General features: G+C 37.4%; 1 protein-coding gene across 1 annotated transcript in view; it reads right to left on the reverse strand.

The window, feature by feature from the left end:
- The window catches only part of LOC114308651 (kinesin-like protein KIN-13B), a 31,007-nt gene extending 4,313 nt beyond the window's left edge, over window positions 1-26,694 (reverse strand). Inside the window, exons 1-6 of the mRNA XM_028254284.2 lie at window positions 26,161-26,694; window positions 25,840-26,058; window positions 23,625-23,819; window positions 23,152-23,259; window positions 20,732-20,809; window positions 20,552-20,633 (exon numbers count right to left, since the gene is read on the reverse strand). Of these exons, the coding sequence (XP_028110085.2) occupies window positions 20,552-20,633; window positions 20,732-20,809; window positions 23,152-23,259; window positions 23,625-23,819; window positions 25,840-26,058; window positions 26,161-26,325 (847 nt within the window). The 5' untranslated portion in view covers window positions 26,326-26,694. The remainder of the gene's footprint in view (window positions 1-20,551; window positions 20,634-20,731; window positions 20,810-23,151; window positions 23,260-23,624; window positions 23,820-25,839; window positions 26,059-26,160) is intronic.
- Between the last annotated feature and the right edge of the window lie 734 nt (window positions 26,695-27,428).

The raw sequence follows: 27,428 nt of genomic DNA on the forward strand, positions 1-27,428 counted from the left end.
ATGGAACACTCTCCTACCCCATTGGCTGACCCATATATCACCAAATACAAACCTAATCATCCCCCAATTGTCAAAAAGAAATTTCAAAAGAGGGATCTAGTCTAACCACTTTGAAAACTTCGCCCTCCAATCACATTCTTGTCTCTCGCCTTCTTTTTTACCTGAACTCTCCCTCATTGCCTGTATAGAATGATCAGATTGTAAGACAGGAGGACTACAAAATTAAAGAGAAAAGAGTGGAAAAGAGAGAGAAAAAAAGAAGAGAAAATTCAAGTTTTGAGCCAAAAACACTTCCATCTTCCATATACACCTTCCATGGATTACACATACTAAAATTCCACCTTTTATACATCCAAAACAATTCCAAAAATTCTGAAATAGCTAAATTTCAATAGTGATTGATCAAAGGAAAAATTGAGTGTTGTTGAAAGTGAGGAAAAATAAGAGATTTAGCCACTTTTCCACCACACACCCAGAGCTCCATTTTAGTTTTGAATTGAGGATAGAGAACACACTTCCTAAACTTGAGGGTGATCAAGAGGAAGTTTGGAAATCAAGAAGTTCAATATTTCTTTGGAATGCAGGTTTTGCTGGGCCTAGTTAGGCCTATAGGTTAGCTTCTTTTGGACAAGATGGCGTAATCTCCCAATGTTGACCAATTTCCGCCGACGGTTCCAAGGAACATGAAGCTTTTATTTTGTTTACTTTTATTTTGAGTGGTTTGTGAGGTTATGTTTTATTTTATTGCAATATTCCCTCCTCTCTCTCTCATTTGGTTTGCAATAATTTATTCAAAGTATTGTAATAATTTCCCACCCCACTTCTTTCAATCCCGTTCTTTTACTTGCTTTCCTTATTTGTGGATATACATCATTTTTTTTTTAATATATTTTTGTTATGCATTCATGTTTCATTCATCTTGATTCGGCTAATTTTACATTTGTGGATTTAATCAATTCCAATGTAATTATGTGCACTACCTCATGTTCTTGAGATGATTCCCATGTCATATCTTAGAAGCCGAATCTTTAGTTGCATCTCATGTGTGAATTGTATTAGGATTTTGTATATAAGATCATGCATTTTTGCTAACTTTGTTTTGTAGCTGTTCGCGGGACGTTGGTAAATATGTAATTTTTTATACATTAGCATCCTGCTTGTGTGTCTTCCTTATTATGTTTAGTATCCTACCATGAGAATATTTGCTTATTTGATATAACTGTATGAGTGCCGGCGGATGGAGGTCGTGTCGCTTAATTTGAAATAATGTTGATTTTCATGTTTGTAAACTCAATTTATTTGGATTGTACATCTTCAAAACTCTTTCAAAACTACATGAAATCAAGTTGTTCCAAAGTGGGTGACATAATCTATACTTGTATGATTCACATAGTAATTTTTTAGAATTTATTAAATAATCGGAATATGAACACATAAAGGAAATAAAAATCATGAACACATAAAGGAAATAAAAATCATATCATGGTTAGTAAAGGCTGATTTTTTGATCGGGTGAGCAGGGGTGCTCACTTAATGACCTTCTCCCTTCATACTTAAGGTTCCGAGCCAAGCATCCTTGGTTATGACGAACAGTGGCTTGGCACGAGTCACGAGTTTCCTAATTTTTTCAAAATAAATATTAGGTAGTGATTCTGAGATCTGATAACGCAGTCCATTTTTGGCAAATGTTTTTGCAATAAAATGAACTTTCTAAAAGTTGCCAAATGCGGACTCTCGTCTACGTTTCACATTGCACTTGTGAGACTAGATCAAAGAGACCGAGGGTCTAAATTGTTTAACGTGCACGGGTACTCCCCGAGCATGTTACAGTTTCTAGCGACTCTGCTGGAGATATTATGAAACCTTGACTCGAACTCCATGATGACTTTTATTTTCAATTATATGTTCATTGCATTGCATGCATTGGTACACTTCAAGTCTCTATGTTGCCCAGATATGGGAAAGCCATTACACAGAATTAACATAATCTTGTTGTGTTCTTGTTTGGTAGTTTGGAATTACGACAGCAACAAAGATTTAGTACTGCAAGTGAGCAAGAGAGACTATGTGACCTACAACACTTCGAGCCCCATTACAGAGTAAAAGGACGGTAACACTAAGGTGAGACTCGATAAAGCAGGACCATTCTACTTCATTAGTGGAGCTGAGGGACATTGCGAGAAGGGATAGAGGCTGATTGTTGTGGTCGTGTCTGAGAGACATAAGAGGCACTTGGGAATTGCTTCGGCACCATCTCCCGTTGAGATCCAAGGTCCAGCCATTGCACCGACTAGCGGTGCCACCAGGTTCCAGGGCGGTTTAGTGGTGGTGACATTTGTTGTTTTTGCTGGGTTGGGTTTGATGTGTATTTTTAATTCAGTACTATTCAATTGATTTGATTTATATATTTAATGCGGGGAGAGAAAATGAGATGTATTTTTTTGGGGGGAATGATTTGATTTTCTATGTATATGGGGTTGACACTAGATGTTGTTAAGCTACACAACTAAAATTCAATATAAATTCATTTATTTATTTAATGTACAGTGCCTTTTTATTCGGATAAATTACATTGCCTTCCTTGGAGTTTGATTTAATACAGATTTTCTCTATATTTCAAAAAGTACTCTTTTCTTCTTTTACTTTTTGATAATTGCGTGTCGAGATTGAATACCCCTCAACTAATCTCAGAGTTTGGAGTTAACGATTGAACAAATTTCCACCACCCATCATCACCACTACCACCACTTTCCCTCTTCCATCTACTTCTCTAGTAATGACTCAATCATTAGAAAACTTAAGTATGCTCGACTAAGGTTCTGTACAAAAGAGAGCCCATTGTTTTTAATATTATACACATATATCACATCAAAATAAATACATTACACAATGAAAATAAATATATTAATAACATAACCTTCTTCTTTTTTAAATCTAACAAATATATATTGATTTTCTTTTCTAGCAACAGGCTCAAAATGGTAGCATTGCCCTAAGTCCATCGGTCCACACAATTGTCAATGAAAAGAAAATGAAGAATTTTTTTCAGAGAATTAGGGAATACAGGGTAAGGCTGAATCCACAGAAATGCACCTTTGGGGAACAGAAATGCACCTTTGGGGAGTTCAAGTCAAGGTTTCATAATATCTCCAATAGGGTCGCCAGAAACTGTAACATGCCCGAGGAGCACCCGTGCGCGTTAAACAGTTCGGACCGTCAGTCTCTTTGATCTAGTCTCACAAGTGCAACGTGAAACGTAGACGAGAGTCCACATTTGGCAACTTTTAAAAAATTCATTTTATTGCAAAGACATTTACTAGAAATGGACTGCGTCATCAGATCTCAGAGTCACCACATAAGATTTATTTTAGAAAAATTAGGAAGCCCATGACTCGTGCCAAGGCCACTGTTCGTCGTAACCAAGGATGCTTGGCTCAGAACTTTAGGTATGAAAGGGGAAGGTCATTAAGTGAGCACCTCCACTCACCCAATCAAAAAATCGGCCTTTACTAACCATGATATGATTTTTATTTCCTTTATGTGTTTCATATTCCGATTATTTAATAAATTCTAAAAAATTACTATGCGAAGCATACAAATATAGACTATGTCACCCATTTTGGAACAACTTGATTTCATATAGTTTTGAATCACTCATACAGTTATATCAAATAAGCAAATAGCCTCATAGTAGGATGCTAAACATAGTAAGAAAGACACACACAAGCGGGATGCTAAAATATAAAAACTTACATATTTACTGACGTCCCGCGAACGCTACAAAACAAAGTTAGCAAAAATGCATGATTTTATATACAAAACAAAGTTAGTAAAAATGCATGATTTTATATACAAAACAAAGTTAGCAAAAATGCATGATTTTACATACAAAATCCTAATACAATTCACACATGAGATGCAACTAAATATTCGACTTTTAAGATATGAAATGGGAATCATCTCAAGAACATGGGGTAGCACACATAACCACATAGGAATTGATTAAATCCACAAATGCAAAATTAGGCAAATAAGGATGCATGAAACACAGCAAGGATATATTAATAAAAATAAATAAAAAATAAATAAAAAATAAATTAAAAAAAAAAGATGATGTATATTCACAAATAAGGAAAGCAAGTAAAAGAATGGGATAGAAATAAGTGGTACAGGAAATTATTACAACACTTTGAATAAATTATCACAAACCAAATGAGAGAGAGAGAGAGAGGAGGGAATATTACAATAAAATAAAACACAACCTCACAAACACTCAAAATAAAAACAAACAAAATAAAGCTTAATGTTCCTTGGAACCATCGACAGAAATTGGTCAACATTTGGAGATTACGCAATCTTGTCTAAAAGAAGCTAACCAGCCGGCCCATGGCCAAGAAAAGGAACAAACAAGAAACATGTAGGTGGCTCAACTATATATATATATATATATAATTATGAGCTAAACAAACCACTTGGATTACAACAACATTATGAATTATAAAGTAAGAAAATAAATATGAGATAAACAAACCACTTGGACTATAACAAAATACTATGAAATAAGAAGCAAGAAAATAAATATGAGATAAAAAATATAAGAAAATGAAAAACTAGAAATTCACCTTCCAAAAAAAGATTGAACTTCTTGATTTCCAAACTTCCTCTTGATCACCTTCAAGTTTAGGAAATGTGTTCTCAATCCTCAATTCGAAACTAGAATTGAGCTCTGGATATGTGTAGTGGAAAAGTGGCTAACTTTCTTATTTTTCCTCACTTTTAACAATACTCACTCTTTCCTTTGATCAATCACTACTGAAATTTAGCTATTTCAGAATTTTTGAAGTTGTTTTGGATGTATAAAAGGTGGATTTCAATGTGTATAAGCCATGGAAGGTGTATATGAAAGATAGAAGTGTTTTTGGCTCAAAACTTTAATTTTCTTTTTTTTCTTTAATTTCATCGTCCTCCTTCTCTGTTACAATCTGATCATTCTATATAGGCAATAAGGGAGAGTTAAGGTCAAAAAGAAGGCGGGAGACAAGGTAGGAGACAAGAATGTGATAGGAGGGCAAAGTTTTCAAGGTGGTTAGATTGGATCCCTCTTTTATGGATGCAAACAAATTTCTTTTTGACAATGGGGGATGATTAGATATGTATTTGGTGATATATGGGCTGGCCAATGGGGTAGGGGAGTGTCCCATACACAAAAAAAATGCCAAAATACACCTTCTCTTCCTGCTGGTTTGAAATGGTCAAATATTATTTAGGGGGAAATATAACACAAGGTGATACTTTGGCAGAGTGGTTAAGGTTTAGGATGTGGAGTCTTTGGTTGGGGGTTCAAACCCCTTCAACAGCATTCTTGTTTTTTTTTTTAGGTAAAGACATGTCAACGCCACATCAACAGCAAGGACCAATCCAGTCATGCCACGTCAGCAAGCCCATCATGTTAGCGTCACAGTCAACATTTGACGGAATATTCTGCATATGGATGGAATATTCCTTGACTTAACAGAATATTCCCTGCCTTAACAGAATGTTCGTTTCTCTTACGGAATATTCGCCTGGAAAGGTAATTTGTGACTGCTTTTGAGACGGAAAGACTTGTTTCTAATTAAAACACTTGGCCAAAATAGGTTTAGGATTGGAAATAAAGCTCAAATTATATTTTCTTACTGAGAAGTCTATGAGAAACACCTTTTTGATTTCATCATCAGGTGATCAAATGAAAGCGCCCAAGTCTTAAGGTCGGTCAAAATGGGGTGTCTACAAGGAATAGGCGTTACTTTAAGCCTCCGCATCTAGACCAAGCAGAATCATCGGGAAAAGACAAAGAAGAGGAGAAAGAGAAAGAGGCAGAAAAGACCTGGTCTTGAAACAATTAAAAAAGATCCAGGCAAACATCTCCATGTGGGGGCTTCTTATGGCTTCCCAAGAACACCAGCAAGCAATGTTGTCAACCCTTACCAAGGCTAACTTGTCGATCGACACAACGCCGGAACAATTGGTGTCGCTGATCACCTCGAGAGAAACAGTCCCCTCAATAGCTTTTTCTGACAAAGAGTTGCCACCTAAAGGATCAAAACACAATAAGCCTTTATATGTAGCGGTAGAATGTAGAAAGAAGTGGATCTCTATAGTTCTGGTTGATATCGGTTCGGCTATTAACGTTTGTTCGGTAAGGACTACCTACACAATAGGGTTGAAACCGGTTGACTTCACATCAACAAGTCAGGTGGTCCGAGCATATGACAACACCAGTAGAGACATTATAGGGACTTTCACAGCCACAATAGGGTTGAAACCGGTTGACTTCACATCACCAAGTCAAGTGGTCCGAACATATGACAACACCAGTAGAGATGTTACGGGGACTTTCACAGCCAAGATATTGGGTGGTCGTTCTGAACATGAAGCAGAGTTCCACATTATAGATGTCCTAGCAAACTTTTAACTTACTGCTGGGCAAACCCTGGTTGCATCAAATGAGAGCGATTTCTTCAACCGTACACCAACTGGTGAAATACCCGTACAATGGAGGAGTTGCCACAATATTTGAAAATTCTACAATCCATCCTCCCCCAGAAGTGACAACACCATTGTTAGAAATACAGCATAGAGAAGATGTCTTTCTTTCAGGCTTCACATTGGCCGAAGCCCAATTGGAGCGCTCGATCGATTTATCTCATGAGTAAGTTGGGGCATATTCCTGGGATGAGATTGGGCAAAAGCGTCAAAAAAGGCGTCGCTCCAGTGAATGAAGTATCTCATAACCCGCAGACATTTGGATTGGGATATACACAGAGGACTGGAAGAGGAAAAGTGAAGAAATTAAGGAGAGAATCAAGGCTAAGAGAACTGGGAAACAGTTTGAAATGATCCATAGGCCAATTCGTGGAACTTTAAATAGGCATTTCGTCCGTGAAGGAGAGGATTTTCCTTTCTGTGGATTTCCTGAACCATGGATTGACCAAGGGGACAAGAAGAGATATCCCAGATTTGAAATCTTCTTCAAGCACCAACTTTCTGATAACGAAAGGGAACATACAGATCTAAGCGTCAACATTGGTCAAGACAGTGATGGTAGCAACGTGGATGAAATCTTGGGTCTAACACTGGCTGGCTTGCTAAAAGAGTCGGATACTAGTGTTGAACCAATGAACTTGAGGGATATGACCATTTCTATGATCGGGGAAAGATCACATGTTGATTGCTCAAGCTTCATCGTGGATGCAGTGAATGGCCCGCAAACAAATTGGCATTATGAAAGAAGTTTTATTAGGAGTTCTTAATTGGCTATTTAGTTTGAGTCCGATGGTCTTGTGGGGTTGGAGTCAGATTCGAGTTTGTCTGGGATGTTACTTTTTCTTTTTCTTTTGAGTCTGGTGCAACTATTGAGCCCGAGGCTTTGAATGAAGATGTTGTGATTTCCGCTTATTTCTCTGTGCCTATAGTTCATAACGTTGACCAGAATTTTCAGAATTTTGATGAAAACGAAAAGGAAAAAATTCCTCGGGCTTTGAAAAGTTTAATTAACTGGGAGGAAGAAAGGTGTGCTAAGCCATTAATTGATGAAATTGTGCCCGTCAATATAGGTATAGAAAAGGATCCTCGCTTAGTCCAGATTGGTTCCACTTTATCTTCAGAGGAATGCGGGCAATTAGTTGCTTTATTAAAAGAATTCAAAGATGTTTTTGCGTGGTCCTACAATGCCTAGAATTGATCCGGAGATTGTACAACATAGAATCCCTCTTGATCACGAGGCCCGACTTGTCAAACAGAAGCTTCGTAAAATTCGGCCTGATTCGGCATTGAAAATCAAATAAGAGGTGACCAAACAGATCGATGATGGTTTCTTGCTTGTAACAAAGTATCCGACGTGGTTAGCCAATATTATGCCAGTCCCGAAAAAATACAGCAGAATCCGAGTTTGTGTCGACTTCCGGGATTTGAACAAGGCTAGTCCAAATGATGACTTTCCATTGCCACATATCGACGAATTGCTAGACTTCATTGCAGGGCATCCCTTATTGTCATTCATGGATGGTTTTTCGAGGTATAACCAGATCCTTATGGCTCCAGAGGATAGAGAAAAGACTGCATTTACCACACCATGAGGGACATACTGCTACAGGGTTATGCCATTCGATGTAAAGAATATCGGGGCCACTTATTAGAGAGTCGCTACCACTCTTTTGCATGACATAATCCATAAGGAAGTTGAGTTGTATGTAAACGACATGATTGTCAAGTCTAAAGCCATTGTCTGAAATTATTTTGTTTGGTACCCCATACCTGCAGATAATGTTCCTGATGAATTTGGCCACGTGTGATGCTTTCAACACTGAATATGACTGTGTTTCAACCCACTTGGTAAAACAGTCAATGGCAACCAAGATGAACTGATGCCCATTTGAACCCTTCGATGTGACTGCCCCAATGACATCTATGCCCCAGACTGAGAAAGGCCAAGGCGAAGTCATGTTGTAGAATTTTGATGGCGGGATGTTCATGCGATTGGCGTGGATTTGACATTTGTGGCATCGCCTAACAAAGTTGATACAAGCACTCACTATGGTTAACCAATAGTTTCCTTATCTAAGGATTTTTCTAGCTAGCATCATACCGTTCATATGGGTTTCACACTCTCCTCCATGGATGGCTTGCATGACACGCTTTGCCTCTGCTTCCTCTACACACAGCTTTTGCATTCCCAGATGCCCTTTCTTGTATAGCTTATCTCCACAAATAACGAACTAAGCAGCCAGACGCCGTATCCCCCTTTTGTCTTTGGCGTTTGCCCCTTGCGGTTATGTGCCACTATCCAGAAAATTCTAAATATCAAAGTACCAAGGGTTTTCATCATGAACTTCTTCCATTGCGGCTATCATTTCATATACGACGGCATATCATTGTTCTATAAGGATCGAGCACATCTTGAAAGAAAGACATCTTCTTCTCCATGCTATATTTCTAACAATGGCATTGTCACTTCTGGGGGAGGATAGATTGTAAAATTCCCAACTACTGTGGCAACTCCTCCATTATACGGGTATTTCAGCAGCTGGTGTACAGTTAAAGAAACCGCTCTCATTTGATGCAACCAAGGTCTACCCAACAATAAGTTAAAAGTTGTCGAGACATCCATAATGTGGAACTCTACTTCTTGTTCAGAAGGACCAACCAATATCTTGGCTCTGAAAGTCCCCATAACATCTCTCTACTGGTGTTATCATATGCTCGGACCACCTGACTTGTTAGTATTAAGTCAACCGGTTTCAACCATATTGCGTAGGCAGTCCTTACTGAACAAACGTTAATAGCCGAACCGATATGAACCAGAACTACAGAGATCCACTTCTTTCTACATTCTACCGCTACATATAAAGGCTTATTGTGTTTTGATCCTTTAGGTGGTAGCTCTATGTCTAAGAAAGCTATTGTGGGGACTGTTTCTCTTGAGGTGATCAGCGAACCAATTGTTCCGGCATTGTATCAATTGACAACTTAGCCTTGGTAAGGGCTGACAACATTGCTTGCCAATATTCTCGGGAAGCCATAAGAAGCCCACATATGGAGATGTTTGCCTAGATCTTTTTCAATTGTTTCATAACCAGTTCTTCTGCCTCTTTCTCTTTCTCTTTCTCTTTCTCATTTTCTTTGTCTTTTCCCGATGATTCTGCTTAGTCTAGATGCGGAGGCTTAAAGTAACGCTCACTTCTTGTAGACACCCCATTTTGACCGACCTTAACACTTGGGCGCTTTCTTTTAATCACCTGATGATGAAATCAAAAAGGCGTTTCTCATAGAATCCTCAATAAGAAAATAGAATTTGAGCTTTATTTCTAACCCTAGCTTTATTTCCAACCCTAAACCTGTCTTGGCCAAGTGTTTTAATTAGAAACAAGTCTTCTCGTCTCAAAAACAGTCACAAATTATCTTTCCAGGAGAATATTCCGTTAACTCAAGAAATATTCCGTCCATATACAGAATATTCTGTCAAATGTTGACTGTGACGCTGACGTGGTGGTCTTGCTGACGTGGCATGACTAGATTGGTCCTTGCTGATGATGTGGCACTGGCACGTCTTTACCCAAAAAAAGAAACAAGAATGTTGGTGAAGGGGTTTGAACCCCCAACCAAAGACTCCGCATCCTAAATCTTAACCACTTTGCCAAAGTATCACCTTTGTTATATTTCCCTCCAAATAATATTTGACCATTTCAAACCAGCAAACAGAGAATGTGCATTTTTAAATTTTTTTTTTTTTTTTTTTTTTTTTTTTGTGTGCATGGGACAATCCCTTACCCCATTAGCCAGCCCATATATCACAAAATACATACATAGTCATCCCCCATTATCAAAAAGAAATTTATTTGCATTCATAAAAGAGGGATCCAATCTAACCACCTTGAAAACTTTGCCCTCCTATCACATTCTTATCTTCCACCTTGTCTCCCACCTTCTTTTTGACCTAAACTCGCCCTTATTGCCTATATAGAATGATTAGATTGTAAGAGAGAAGGAGGACGACGAAATTAAAGAGAAAAGAGTGAGAAAAAGAGAGAGAAAAAAAAAAAGAAGAGAAAATTTAATTTTTGAACCAAAAACACTTCCATCTGCCATCTACACCTTCCATGGCTTATACACACTGAAATTCCACTTTTTATACATCCAAAACAACTCCAAAAATTCTGAAAGAGCTAAATTTCAATAGTGATTGATCAAAGGAAAGAATGAGTGTTGTTGAAAGTGAGAAAAAATAAGAGAGTTAGCCACTTTTCCACCACACATACCCAGAGCTCCATTCTAGTTTTGAATTGAGAATTGAGAACACACTTCCTAAACTTGAGGGTGATCAAAAGGAAGTTTGGAAATCAAGAAGTTCAATCTTTCTTTGAAATGTAAATTTCTAGTCTTTCATTTTTTTATATTTTCTATCTCATATTTATTTTCTTGCTTTTTATTTCATAGTATTTTGTTATAATCCAAGTGGTTTATTTATCTCATATTTATTTTCTTACTTCATATTTCATAGTGTGTTATTGAAATCCAAGTGGTTTGTTTAGCTCATAATTATATATATATTATGCTTATTTGCTTGCTCTTGTTTCATATTAGTCTTGTTGTAAGCTAACCGGTAGTGGTTAGTTGAGCCACATATATATTTCTTGTTTGTTCCTTTTCTTGATTTTGCAACAAGACAGGTTTTGATCTTTCGTCGACTGTCTGTTAGTCATCATCGCCTCCTTGGCCCTCCATCTAGTAATAAAGGCTACAAAACCTTCATTTGGTTCCTATCGGGTTATTTCTAACTCCCGGGTGGTCACTTCAATCTGAGTGTTATAAGAATATTGGGTGATGAAAGTCTCAACCAATTCTTCCCAACTCTGTTTCACCGAATCTTCTAGCTTGGCATACCAGATGACTGCCACTCCTGACAGAGTTCGTCCGAATAGAGATAGCTTTTGCGGATGAGTCAAACCCATAGGCTTTAGAACCTCTAAGAATAAGCAGATATGCACTATAAGGTCACCAGATCCATCAAATCTATCAATCTATGGCATCTTGAATCGTTCAAGCAACTTGACAACTGTTTCAGTAGACCCATCTTCGATATCTGGGATAGAATTAATTCCTTGCAGCCTTTTAAACATTTTCTCCAACTTGGCTAGTTTTAGCATGGTTGGATCAAATTCATTTGTTTCCAGGGGAAAGAGCCCCTTATTGGTTGTGGAAGGGGAAAAGGTCCTCCCAATGATTGCGTAGGAACCCTCAAGTCTTCTAGTAAGTTGGGTTTAGGAAATTCCTCAATTGGTGGAGGTGGGATTGGATAAGCCACCAGAGGTGGTTGAGTAGCGGATGCCCCAGATGGGTGTCTCAATTCAGCAAGAGCATTACCATGGGTGGCAACTGTATTGGCCATAACATCCAAACTTCGTTGAAGAGCCAACAACAAGAGCCCACCATGGCCTTGTTTGGCAAAGGCTAAAATTTGGCTTTTTAGACTAAAATTCACAAAAAGACAAAATAGGCTAAAATAACCAATAAGACAAAATGTCACATCAAACCCATAATCATTTCATTTTTTCTCTTACAAACATCACATTCAACTACAAAAAAATCTAACAATCTTCCCAAACAAAAAAATTTTAGCCTACTAAAATAGCCAATTTCCCAAACAAGGCCTATATTTTCTGAAACTTGAGCCATCACTGATTCTAGTAAATTGAGCGGAGATGATCTAGCTGGTGAAGAAAGGGTACATTGAACAATTGATGAGGCTTTTACTTTTCTTCTTCTTGTAACCAGTGACAAAGAAACTAACATTGGCTGCCCTTGAACCAAATCTGTAGCCTTATAGAGTCTGCCAACACGAGTCCACAGAACTTGGGGGATATTTGACTATTCTGAAGCTTTGGTGCCCAACTCCCTTGCTAAAATAAAACGAAACCCCCAATCAAATTGCAGCAGCATTCCGACTCAACTGATTATTTCTAAGTCATGCCGAAAAAACTAAACTCAACCCCACAAACTGAAATGCCTAAACTATTCAACTAAATTTGAGAGAACCCCTGTATAGATCTCATACATTGCACATAGTAGAAAAGAGAACAAACACCCCTATGTGGGCTAGGGTTACTGTGTCCTAGTTTTGAAATAATTTAGGGCTTCACTATTCAAACAAGTAGTATCATACATCCTAGAAATGGAAGAGCATCCTATCCTAATTTTGGAAGGTACTATAGCTCATTATATGTACAAGATCAACTCTACTCTAGGGGTTGAAGTCAAGGTGACGTTACCAAAGAGTCCTTTAGGTAATAACCAATGAAGATCTCAGGAAGTCAAAAGAGTCAATATAGACTCTCTTCGAAGTCTAAGAACCTTAGATAGCAGAGCTACCTTTTTGACAAATAGATATATTATCACAAAAAGTTTGCTTGTATTCCCACCAATATCTGGGCAACACAAAGACGTTAAGTGCACCAATGCATGCAATATAATAAACATATAATTGAAAATAAAAGTTATATCATAGAGTTCGAGTCAAACTTCTATTTTGTTTTTGTTTTTTTATTTATTTTTTATTTGAGTGTTTTGTGAGGCTCTTTTATTTTGTTATAATATTTTCTTCCTCCCTCTCTCATTTTGGTTTGTAATTTTTTATTGAAGTGTCGTAATAATTTTCCGCCGCGCTTCTCTTTATCCCATTCTTTTACGTGCTTTCTTTATTTATACATAAGCATCATATTTTGTTTTTCATCATATCCATGTTTTGTATCCATGTTTCATGCATTTTGATTTGGCTAAGTTTGCATTTATGGATTTAATCAGTTCCTATGTGATTATGCGCTCTACCTCATGTTCTTGAAATGATTCACATGTCATATCTTGGAAGTCGAATCCTTAGTTGCATCTCATGTGTGAATTGCATTAGATTTTATACATAAGATCATACATATTTCACTAATTTTATTTTGTAGCTATTTGCGGGACATCAATAAACAAGTAAAGTTTTTATGCTTTAGCATCTCGCTTGTGTGTATTTTTTCTTACTACGTTTAGTATTTTATCATGAGGTTACTTGCTTACGTAATATAACTGTATGAGTGCCGGTGGATGGAGCTTGTGTCACTTAATTTAGGATGATGTTGATTTTCAAGTTTGTAAACTCAATTTCTTTGAGTTTTACATTTTAAAACTCTTTCAAAACACATGAAATCAAATTGTTCCAAAATGAGTGACATAGTCAATACTTATATGCTTCACACAGTAAATTGTACGATTTATTTAATAGCCGGAATATGAACATATAAAGTCAATAAAACTCATATCATGGTTTAGTAGAAGCCGATCTTTGATCAAGTGAGCAGGGAGTGCTCAATTAATGACTTTTCCCTCTCATACCTAAGGTTCCGAGCCAAGCATCTTTGGTTATAACGAACAGTGGCCTTGGCACGAGTCACAGGTTTTCTAATTTCCCTAAAATATTAAGTGGCAACTCTAAGATCTAGTGATGCAGTCCATTTTTTTGGCAAAGATTTTGTAATAAAACGGATTTTCTATAATAGTAGCCAAATATGGACTCTCATCTATGTTTCACATTGCACTCGTGAGACTAGATCAAAGAAGTTGAGGGTCCGAACTATTTAACGTGCATAGCTACCCCTCGAGTATGTTACAATTCATCATCAGAAATCCAAGTGTAATTTGACAAAGGTCTATTTTTCCACTTCACCAAGTACTTTTGGTACCCACCACTCCAAGTTGCAACAACATTAGTATCCACAACATTAGTATCCACAACATTTTCTATCTCATCACGAATGTTAGTAGCTGGAGGAAGGCGAGCAGTACCAACATTGGTAGACAAGATATCAACATGACCACGATAAAGGGTTAGGTCTTCAATATTAAAAATGTTGCTAATTCCCAAGTCATTTAGTAATTCCAAAATGTAGGCATTTGAATTAATCTTGTGAAGAATTTTATACGAACCAACACTTCGATATTGGAGCTTTTTATACTTATTGGTTGGAAAATGCTCAGGTCGGACACGTACCATAACTTTATCTCTAACTTCAAATTCAGCATGGCGACGACGTAAATCTACTTATCATTACTAGTAGCAATTTTACGACGTCCATCAGCATGAATTGCTTTGACATGCACAGCAAATTCATTTGCTTCCACACTATGTTGACCATAATGAGGCAAAGGGACCGAGTCAATTGGTTTTCTTGGTTACATGCCTAACACGATTTCAAAAGGGTTACGACCAGTGCTCTTGTTGATAGAGCTATTGTACTCAAATTTAGCCATAGGCAAGATTAGATCCCAAGTTGACAACTTATCTTCTACTAAGCAGCGAAGTAGATTTCCAAGGCTTCTATTGACAACTTCTATTTGACCATCAGTTTGTGGATGGAAAGCAAATGAGAACTTTAGTTGTGTATTCATAAGATGCCATAATGTCCACCAAAAGTAACTGGTAAATTTGACATCTCGATCTAACACAATGGTTTTGGGAAGCCCGTGGAGTCGCACCACTTCCTGAAAGAACTACTTGGCCACATGCACAGAATCTTTTGTTTTAGAACAAGGGATGAAATGTGCCATTTTTCAGAAGTGATTGACAACATATATGGAATCATGTCCTCTGATGGTCTTTGGTAACCCAAGGACAAAGTCCATACTTAGCCAAGGCTCATGAGGGATTGGAAGAGGCATGTAGAAGCCTGTGTTCTTCTTTCTCCCCTTTCCCAATGGACAAACACGACATTGGGAAGCCATCATAGCAACATCGTGCTTGAGATTAGGCCAAAAGAATCTTTCCTATATCATAGCAATTGTTTTGTCTGGCCCAAAGTGACCCCTTCCATGTAATTCCCAAGTAACCTGATCACCAACAGATGTAGAAGGCAAGCATAGACGATACCCTTTGAACAAGTAACCATCTTGTAGGGAGAAATCTAGATGATCACGTTGTTTTCCAACAAGTAATTCAGCATGTATAGTGCTGAAATCTTTGCACGTGGGGTACTGTTTTTCCAAATTTTCAAACCACACAACTTTCACGGACATAGTAAGCACATAACATTACCCAACTGAGTATCAACAACCTTGTTTTCAATGCCTACCTTATGTTTGATGACGAAAGTGTAAGCTAGAAGAAACTCAACCCATTTCCCGTGCCTTGGGTTCATCTTTTTCTAACTGTTGATATGCTTGAGAGCCTCATGGTCAGAAAAGAGAACAAATTCCTTGGGAGCCAATACTGTAGGGCTTGTACCACTGCGTAAAACTCCTTATCATAGGTGGAGAATTTGTGCTTGGCATCGTTTAGTTTTTCACTAAAGAATGCCACTGGATGGCCCTCTTTGCTAAGGACACCTCCTACGCCAACATAAGAGGCATCACAAGCTACTTAAAACACTTTGGTGAAGTCTGGTAGGTGCAATACTGGAGCTTGAACCATAAGATTCTTGATTTCTTCAAAGGCTTTGGAAAATGCCTTTGTCCATGTGAATTGGCCTTTCTTCATGCAATTAGTGATTGGTGCCATGATGATGCTGAAGTTTTGGATGAATCGTCAATAAAAGGTAGCCAACCCATGAAAACTCTTTACTTCATGCACGGTAGTGGGTGTAGGCCAGTCAAGGATGGATTTAACCTTTTCTAGGCCTGCTTCCACTCCCCTAGCGGACAAAACAAAGCCCAAAACACAACTCTGGAAGTCATGAAGGAACATTTTTTCATATTAATGTAGAGTTTTTTTTGTTGGAGAACCCTCATTACTTGTCAGAGATGAAAAACATGTTCCTCCTTGGCCTTGTTATAAATTAATATATCATCAAAGTATACAACTAGGAATTGACCAACAAAATGTTGGAGTACCTGCGTCATGATTGGCATGAAAGTGCTGGGTGCATTACATAACCCAAAAGGCATGACTAGCCACACATATAGTCCATCTTTGGTCTTAAAAGCTGTTTTCCATTCATCTCCAGGTCGTATGCGAACTTGGTGGTAACCGCTGTTGAGATCTATCTTTGAAAAGATAGTCGGCCATCATATCTAGCATGTCGTAAAACCACGAAATTGGGAATCGGTATTTGACGGTAATTTTGTTGATGGCACAACTATCCGCACACATTCGCCAACTTCCATCCTTCTTTGGTGTCAACAATGTTGGTACAGCACATGGACTTAAGCTTTCTTTGATATATCCCTTTGACAAAAGCTCTTCCACTTGTCTTTTCAATTTGGCATGATCACTAGGATTCATTCGATAAGCTAGCAAGTTGGGTAGTGGTGCACCAGAAACCAAATCAATTGCAAGCTGGATGTGGCGCATGGGTGGTAAACCAGTTGGTAAGTCTTCTGAGGCAACATCATGATCAGAGAAATCTTCGAGGAGTTGGATCACTTCTTGAGGCATTTCCTTAGGCTGGACAGCTCCTGTTTTGCTCACTTCTGTGGTCACCACAGCATAGATAACCCCAACTTCCTTGCTTTCTAGTTCAAACTTCTTCCTGATAAGTAATTGGAGAGGTTTCTTCTCGGTGGCAGCTTGCTGTCTCTTCTTTTCAACATCATGTTTTGGCTTCTTTTCCTTTATTTTGTTCAATTCTTCGGTACCCTTTGGGTAAAGAGTGATATCATCTTTATTGCACAAAAAGTGTCAAGTATTTTCCTTTCCACAATGATACTCATCACGATCAAAGAGCCAAGGTCGACCCGATAATATGTGTGTAACATTCACAGGAACAACATCGCACCAAATAGAATCTGTATATTTACCAGAAGTAAGAGAGATCAAACATCGCTGATTTACCAGTATAGTGATGTGGTTGATCCATGCTACACGATATGGCTGGGGATGTGGCTCTGTAGGTAATTTTAGTTTTTCAACTGTTGAAGCCGAGACTACATTCATGCAACTTCCTCCATCGATGACTAGCTTGCGTAGTTCCTTTCCACAAGTAACTAATGTCTGAAAAATAGTAGTCCTCCAATTTTCCTTCTCAGTCTTTGGAGTAGCAAGAATGCGACGAACCACCATGGCAAAAGACTCATCTACATCCGAATCTTCCAAATCATCAGTATGATATTGTGGTTCTTCATTGGTCGCATCATTATCGTGGCCTTCCTGATGAGTAGGTTCCTCAACATGTTCCATGCCGAGGTGGAGATTGGACTTGGTTGGACATTGGTAGGCCATATGTCCTTTGCCACCACATCGGAAACAAAAGTCTTTGCCTTCGGGCCTTCTTGGAGCTTCACCTATCACGTTCTTCCTTTTAATTTCATTCAACCTTTGATTCGGCTGAAAGGAAGCCGCCCTAGTACCGTTATAGCCATCCTTAAATCTCTTCACTGTTGCCTCCCTGACTTGGGAATGAGATTTCTTCACTGGTGGCAAACGTAAGTACTCCTCCATGTCAAGGGCCACTTGGAACGCATGCTCCACACTGTAAAGGGGTTGTCGAAGCAACTCTCGTCTTATGTCAAATCTAAGACCAGATTTGAATCTAGCCAAAGTATAACAAGGATCTTCACTAATTTGGCTTCGTGTCTTTAGCTCATCAAACTTTTGCATGTATTCTGCCACTGACAAATTGCCTTGCTTGAGATTGACAAGTTGTTCACAAAGTTTCTCTTGGAAAATAGGAGGCATATACTTCTCACAAAATTTTGCTTTCATCTCTTGCCAAGAAGAAATTGGTGCTTGACCCAATCTCCTTATGTCACCTTCAATGCCATTCCACCATACTTTTGCAAGACTAACCAACTTCATTTCTGCAAAGCAAACTCACCTCTCGTCAGACATGTCATACCAATCAAAATACTCCTCAATTGAAGACAACCAATCAGCGAAGACTGTTGGGTTTAGTCTCCCATCAAAATCTGGCACGTGCACCTTTACCTTCTTGGTAATATAGCCAGTGTTGTCTTGAGATTCAGGACAGTACCTTTCGAGAAAGTTCCTATTCCAGTCAACAGAAGGAAATTGTGGCATTGGTTGTGGGTCTTTCAACCCTCACTTCCATTCTTGGAATTGGGTTGGGCTGTTGTTCCACTTGCTGCCCTTCTTGTTCTCCGCCTTCTTCGTCATTAACAATGCATCCGGATGGTTCTCCTCCATTATTGGCAGCCTGGTTAGCCACAATATGAGCAAACCTTGTTTCAAGGTCACCCACACGAGACTGGAGGTTTTGCATCTGCTCCCAAATCTGAAGAAGTAGGTCATCTCTTTGATTGTCAGTGGATCTTGCGGAAAGTTCTTCCCGTATGAGTAGACATGGTGCTGAACCTCATCTGATACCAAACTTATGCAGGATCTTTAAATTTTCAGCACCAAAATAGGGTGAATATAGTGAGAAGGTAGGCTGAATGTTTATGGGAGGTTTAGGACAGATTGTGACTAGGTTTTGGTGTCTTAAGGTAGAGTTTAGAGAGTTGAAATTTTAGTTTTAAGACAGGAAGAACAAGCAGGATTTTAGGCAGGAAAATGTAGTAGAAATAATGAAGTGAAATGCTAATTAAAACAAAGAAAACTAGGCAATCACACCTAGGTTCTTGGGCAATCACACCCAAGGGTTAAAGTTGCATCACACAAACCCAAAGAGAGATGTATCACACATCTATAAATATAGCAAGCTTTCTTATTTCTTCAAGTTGTGTTCAATACATTGTGAGCTTACATATTTCTAGGCATCTCAACACAATAGAAGACAAATAATACAAAATTCAAAGTAAAAGATACACTTTAATAAGATTTTCAAAGTAATGATAATGCTTGGAAAATCTTGGTGGCTGGTGGCTAAACTTTCAACTATCATGCTGAAAATTAGATTTTATTCCTGTTATCAGAATCTTACGATTCGCGATTCGATTCATAATTAGATTCACAATTTTTGCAAAATCGATACGAATCTATAAGTGAATCTATTTTGGACATATATCTCTAGTGAATCACACGATTCACAATCAATTCACGATTCGATTCACTTCTTACGATTCATGAAATTTTTGAAATTATTGTGTCTGATATATTTTCGACTCTTTTTTTTTTCCCATCTTTTTGGGGAAAATGACATAATATAACTTCTAATAACGTTTAATATCAAAACAACCAACATATATACATGATTTGTTGTTATTTTAGTGATTATAGAGTTTTTAACAGGATCCAATCAGATTCAGTCAGACCCAACATATTTTTAACATTTCTTCTCATTTTTGTTCCCTTAAAAAAATCATAATATATCTTCTAAAGATATTTAGGATTAAAGTTACACTATGAATTATCCATTACTATTTTATTAAATTGAATATTACATGTGTGAGGTCAGTTACACCTTTTAAAATGTTTTAGGCTTTAAAATAAAATATTCTAAATAATTCTTTCTTATTATTTACTCACTGTTATTTAGCAAAGTATATATGTTTATTGTCCAAATATCAATATCGCTGTTAATTATTGTTACTTTAGAAATTGATAGTTTGTCTATTTGGTTATTATCTTTATTAAGAATGGTTGATAAAAAATATCTAAAAAAGAAAAAAAAAGTAAGATGGTGATCTTACATACGAACCTTTGTTAACTTCTTACCTATTAAACTATGTGATTATCATTCAAAGTAACATTTTTGTTGATTTAAGTCCAAATATTTTTTATTCATAAGATATATTTAACATCTAAATGTATAAGTAATTTAGAAAAAGTGACCGAATCTTTACGATTCATGATTCGATTCGCGATTCGGTACGAGCTCATTTTGATTCACGATACGAATTCTGATTTGATAACTTTGGTGACTAAACTTTCAACATTAGCTTGCTGAAAATTGGCTGAATGTAGTTGACATCATTATTAGGCTAATTCTAGGGTAGAATCTTGCCAATTAATAATGTTGGCTTTTGAATTTGATTTTCTTCTTCTTTTGTAATATTTTTCAAGAGGAGTTGTCATATCATTTGCATCACGTATGGTAGGAATGTTGTAACAGATTCCATCAGAGCTGTGAATAAAGCTATTTACCTGTTTGCCCATATGCAAAGCAAGTTGCTTTGGTGCGCTGAAAAATTATTGGAACTATGGGCTCCACAGTTTCGTGATACACCTGTGAGGAAAAAATGAAAAACCAAGATTAACATGCGGTTTAAGAAATTATTTCCATTGTCCATTCATTTCATTTTTTTTCTTTTTTGTAATACTCACCTCATCATTTGAAACTTCCTCATTCAGCACCGCATCAAAAAAAAATTCATGCTTTTCCACATATTCTGTTAGGTCAACCTGAAGAATATTGAGATTCAAAATTTTCAACTACATGAAGTTCAAAGAATATTGTTCATATACACCCATAACTAGAAAATTCAATAAGAGAAAGCCAATAAAAGATAAGAGAACAATAAAATGGAAGCTTCTATGTACACAATAAAAATATCTCCTTACACCCCTTATTTTTTAAATTATTTTGCACGATTTTATTCTTGTCTAAAATTAACAAAAAGTACCAAACCCTAAAAAATTAAAAGCCCTAATTTTCCTTACACCCCATCCCTTCACCACCACCTCCCTATTGTCATCACCCTCTCTCTCTCTCTCTCTCTCTCTCTCTCTCTCTCTCTCTCTCTCTCTCTCTCTCTCTCTCTGGGGTTGAAGAAGATTGGCCAAGTGGGTTGCGAGGTGGGGAAAGGATGGGAAGGGAGTCGCAAGGGTGGGTAGTTGCGAGGTGATTGTGGTGGTGAAGAGGCTAGGAAGAGGAAGGTTGCAATGGTGAAAGGACCAAGAGGAACGGTCTCAATGATAAAAGGGGTTGGGAGGGAGGGTCACGGTGGTGCGGAGCTAGAAGGGGTTTGCGGTGGTAGATGGGGGTCATGCGGTGGTGGGGAGCTTGGGAGGTGGTTGCCAGTGGCGGAGGGCGTCGACAGTGGGGGAGGGGGGTTGGTGCTCGAAGGTGGCAGTTGGAGGTGGTGATTGGTGGAGGGTTACAGTTAAGGTTTGAAAGAATAGGAGTGTAATGTGAAGTTGGAAGACAAGGGATGAGGATTTGGGTGGAATTATGAGAGTGCAAGGAGATAAAATAAAAGTTCAAATTTTGGAGTGGAGTATAATTATTAAATCGGTATAAGAAGGTTTTTTTATTAAATGGGTGTAAGGAGGTTTTTTTTTTTTTTTTTTTTTGGTGGTGTAAATAGAAGCACCCCAATAAAATACTATGTTATAAATCGTTCTTATCTTAGGACAGTGCCAACAATTACAACCAAAAAAACTATAATCCAATTTTTGTTGGGGGCTGTTTCTATCACAAAAAGAAAAGCTTAAATAATGCTTTTGTGGAATAAGTGCTGGATTACAAATGTATTAGTGAAAACTTTCAAAACAAACTCCCACTATTAATACTCATCATTGCTGCAATGCTGCATTTACACTGTTTAAATTAAGTTCTCCTAATTTTGCCACTTCGAAACAGTCAAGGAAGGGTGGGGAAGGGAAAGCATGACAGAACTTAGAATCAGATCTTACTAGCAAAATTTTGCTTGAATGGATAAAATGAAGAAAGTTACCTCTATCCAACCCAAATAGACAAGGCCCATTTTTAAAATGCGTTAAAAACAACCTTTGACTTGTTAACTAAAAGCCTCTAAGAAACAAAATATCCATAGGGACATAAGAGCACCACGAACTGAAATTGTTCAGATAAGTCAAAAAGTATATCTTAATAACCATGATAGATAGTCACCTAATTCGCCCGGTAAGGGTGCCACTTGTGCATTGAATTCGCAGATTCGCAAATTTCAATTAAGTTCAGGATCAGGACTAATTCGCGGACTCATGACTTAGAGCATGAATTGAAAGTATTGGCACGCATTTGCCGAACTGGTGACTTAGAGGATGAACATAAAGGTGGAATGATATGAGACGAAACCCAAAGACGAAACCCGTAAGGATGTGCTAGTGAGAGAGATCTAGTCTAATACATAAATCCAAGACCCAAATTCTCATATACTCAAAAGCATAGTATCAACAAGCAATTAAGTCAGTTTTCACAGATTCTTGGACAGTAGAACACAAAATGTCTCTCAGCCTCAGCCCCAAAAATAAAGGAAAACAATGAGAGGATTAAAACACTAGGAAATTAAGGAAGAGAGTAAAGAGCTTTTTACATAAAAATAAAACAACGCCCAATTAGTACACATTAATGTGTATTTGGAAGGGAAAAGATTGAGGCCTCGTTTGGGAACAGGCTAATTTAGTAACTTTTTGGCTATTTGGCTAAAAAGGTAGGTAAAAAAAACTTGTATGTTTGGGATGACTTTTTGGCTAATTACAAAAAGATGTGCAAAAAGTAGAGAGAAAAGAGAATCTTTGACTTTTTTGTATGAGTTGTTGGCTTTTTGGTTAATTTAGTAACTTTTTGGCTAATTGGCTAAAAAAGTAAGTCCCCAAACGAGGCCTGAGTACACACCTAACATTTGGCATAATGCACAAAAAGGTGGTCCCAAGACTTGAACACATAACCTCAAGGTTATTAGGCCAAGTCTTAACCATTGAACCAATGGTCACCCCTAAAACTTCAAAATAGTTAAACTTTGACAACAAGCACTTCATGTGAACCAGGCACTGACACTAACCTTAAGTTTAGTATCGTGAACTGTTAGAGAATTAGAATGAGGCTCTATAGTTATGATGTCTTCCTCATTCTTTGCCAGCTCCTTTTTATTAAGTGGCCTCTTTCGCACCTGCAACAAATTTATCATTAGCATATCTTAGAACAGAGTGGTAATCAAAGGCACATGTTTTTTCTGTAAATCAGACATTGCATAGAAGAGAAAAGTTACACTCATGTAAAACAAGGAATTGAGTTTATTAGTTTTCAAGGTTTTCAAGCTGACAATCTAGCATTAATACTGGTCAGCTATTAGGCCTGACATTTGCTAAAGATAAAAAACATGAGGCGAACTTTAAAAAAATTAGTAGTTTTCAAGCTGACAATCAGGCATTATGACCAATCAATGGTCAGCTATTAGACCTCACATTTGCTAAAGATAAAAACAAAAGAGGGAAACCTAATTGGGAAACAAGAAGGAAAATGGAAGAAACATACCACAACTTTGATCTTTGCAACATTACTGGCCTTGTCTTTCTCTGCAGCAAAATTTTTCAAAAGGTTGTTATCAGGCACAGCACGAACTCTACCAGTTTGCTTATTATTTGCAAGGTATGGCTCAGTGTCATCAAAGCTTCTGCCCCGGACAGAACGATATGGCAAAGGAGCATCATATAGGCCAGGAACTGCCACCTGCCCACAGAATACAAAGAAACATCAGTAAACTTGGACACAAATTCTCAAAGTTGTCTGATAAACTCTTGGATATCATGTCTCTTTGTTTAGGTTATTTACAATTCTACTACAAATTTTAAGAATTAGGACACATTTGGCACACTCTGCTGAAGCATAGACTTGTGCACTGGGTAGGACCGAAATATTGGTACACGATGCGGAAAATTACAAGAACCAGTATGTAGCTCTCTATTTGGCTAATCAACCACAGATATCTAAGAATTAGGACATATTGGCACAATCACATTTCAAATTGCAAATCCAGAGCATATGGTCTTCAATCTGATTTCCCCACTGCACACAAAAATGTAGAAAATAAACAAGCAAGCGAACAATGCATTCTACACTAGATTCATCATAACTCAACAAGATAAAGAGATAAGTTGTTAAGATCCCACATTGGCTAACTTAGGCCTTAGCAATGTGCATGTAAGCCTCTTGGACACCCTCCCCTCATAAGCCAGTTTTCAAGGGTGAGTTATACCCTAAGAAGCATGGACACGGACACGTGACACGACACGAGTACGACACGGACACGCTGACACGTTAATTTTCAAAAAATGTAGGACACGACACGTGAGGGACACGCATGAAATATGTAATTTTATATATTTATTATATGTTATATATATGAATATATCATTAAAAAGATAATAAAAAATACAATATGATACTAATTCCTATAAATTTATATAGTTTTTGTTTTATTATTGTATCTTAAGTTGTTTTGTTCGAACTTATAATTAATTTCACATATGTCTAATCGTTAGACACTTATATTTAAGCGATGGACACGTATGTCCTTCAAGTGTCCAAAGAGTGTCCAAGTCTTTAAAATAATTTAAAAAATAGGACACGTTTTGAAGAGTGTCGGACACGTGTCCTGAGAGTGTCCAAAGAGTATCGGTGTCCGACACGGATACGACACGAATACGTCACCTTCTTAGAAGTGTCCGTGCTTCTTAGGTTATACCCAAGGAGTTTGTATCATTAGTGTGACTTGCAGCTTTGCGGTTCCAAACTCAAAGGAGACAACCTATAGGCTAGATTAAGACACTGCTGAGTTGTCGAATACTAAAAGATGAGTGACATATAGGTTGGATTAAGACACCGCTGAGGTGTCGAATGTTGAATGCTAATATGAGTATATGGTATCTTCTGAGGTGTTGAATACTAATAGGTGAGGGAAGCCACACCCATACTTGTATGAGTGCGGCTCATGGTAGGACACCATTGAGGTGTCAGAAGGGAAAGGGCTACCATTGGGTCAGTGTCAAGGGTGAGTTCTATCCAAGAAGTTCGTATTGCAAGCGCATACAACAAACTTCAAAACATGTTGACAATCAACGGCAATCCGTCCACAATGCCAAAACTTCCATCTAATCTTACAATCAATGAACTGCAAGTGTTTTTTCTTGCATGGATCCTATTTCAATGGAACTTGATGAGTTGATCCACCCACCTACACGTCTTGCTTTTACCGCTATATCGGGAGTTACTCCACATATTGCTGAACACACAACAAATAGTAGATTTGTTTCTGTCTGTTGTTGAATCTTGTCCATGCTTGATAGATAATATGATAAACCAATAATCTTTTTCCGTGTTTCAAAATACGATTAACCGACATATAATATGATAAACCAATGATTTATTTTTCTTTTTTTGAGTTTTAGTAAGTGTTTGGCATGCACTAAAAAAATATACTTTTTTACATACATACACTTATTTAAGTAACATCAATCAACATCTATTAGCATCTCCCAACATATCTTCTCTACTTTTTTACCCACTTTCTCTACTTTTTCACACATTTTTTTTTATAAAAAGTCATACAGTTAACCAACATATTAGCTAATCGATTACGATAAATGGATCAGATTTTGCAGGGAAATCCACAATGCCAACACTTGCATGTAATCTTACAATCCCCAACATCAAAATACAAGTCAAACACAATAGGGCAACAAAAACCCACCTCAGGAAGAAGCTCAGTGTCAAAGGAGTGTAGATCTAGAAGTCCAGGACTGAACCCACTTGGCGACTCTGGGTCCTCACTGTTCTTTCTCTGTCCCGAAGGCCGCGAATTAATCGGAGGCATCAACGGCTCTGTGAAAAACTCACTTCCTCCATTGAAACTCCTCTGACCATTTCTATACATTCTCGATCCCTGACCGCCCTGATAGAAACTGTAGTCCTGCTCTCAGATTCAATCAAAACAGTACATGTAAACAAACGATTGAACTCTCAAACTATACCATCAGATCTTCCCAAAAAAAAAAAATGAAAAGATGAGAACCTGTAGAGGAGGAACAGATGGGTTTGAGGATTGGAGGTGTTGAAGACCAGTAGATTGAAGCCAGCGACCATTGGATGAGGAATCCAAGAAGTTGTCAGAGTAGTGACGCTGATGATGCACAGTCGATGCACCAGATCTCTGGCTTTGTCTCCCCACTGTGCTCATCCCTCACTTCTCTACTATTTCTATTTCCTCTCTCTCTCTCTCTCTCTCCTCGAAGCCTGGAGGTTTATTCCAAAACTCTTGGCCCTTTCTCTCTCTATTAAATCGAATATAAAAGATAAAAAAGCTTCAATGGTAGACCCTCTCTGTCTCTTTCTCTTTCTCTAAAATCAATCAATAATCAATTACTGTCTTTTGATTCGTTCAAACTTGTGCAAAATCAAAGATGAGAGACAGAGGAGAGCGTGGTGAAGGAAATGAAGCTTGTGAGATAATTCATTTGAACTCCTTTTCCTAACGGTGAAAAAAAATAAAATAATAAAAAAATAAAAAATAAAATCTTATAATAATTGAAAGTCGAGGACGACGCGCGAGAAAATCATAGGCGTTTTTGGAAAGTTTTAAAAACATTTGTTCGGTCGATTTTTAAAATTATAATTTAAGAATATGGTTATTTTAAATTTATAAATTTTAAAATTATGATTTGAATATAAAAAGTTTATTAATTATGATATTTGAATTGAGTTTTGAATGTTTGATATGATATGTACAATAAGAAAATTTGTTTGGTTATCAATTTTGAAAAGTTATAACTGAAATTAAATATATAATTCAAAACTCTATTGAAAAATCTTATCAACAGTTATAACTAAATTATTTTTCAATTCAAGTAAAAAAATTAATTATTAACAAAAAAAATAACACTCATAACCAAATTTTTTTTAAAATTCAATTCAAAAAATTAATTATTAACAAAAAAAATAAAACTCATCATCAAACTATTTTTAAAATTCAATTCAAAAAATTAATTATTAACAAAAAAATAATAATAACACACATAACAACACTTACACACACTCATACTCTCTCTCTCTCTCTCTCTCTCTCTTTCTCACCCCTCTCGACCACCACTACTGCCACCCCCGCCTCCATCGCCATCATCTCTCCTTCTAAATCTGCATAGAGCAATTCCGATTTCTCCACTAGACCTCACTATGGGTCAATGAGTCTTAATTGGTTCTCTAGATCGCAGATCCACACCCTTCTCTCTCTCTCTCTTCAACATAGCGGCGATGACCTCCCCTGTCAGTCCATGGCAGCTCACC

Source organism: Camellia sinensis, chromosome 4 (genome assembly GCF_055761805.1).
Source record: "Camellia sinensis isolate YWXY chromosome 4, ASM5576180v1, whole genome shotgun sequence".
NCBI classification, from domain to species: domain Eukaryota; kingdom Viridiplantae; phylum Streptophyta; class Magnoliopsida; order Ericales; family Theaceae; genus Camellia; species Camellia sinensis.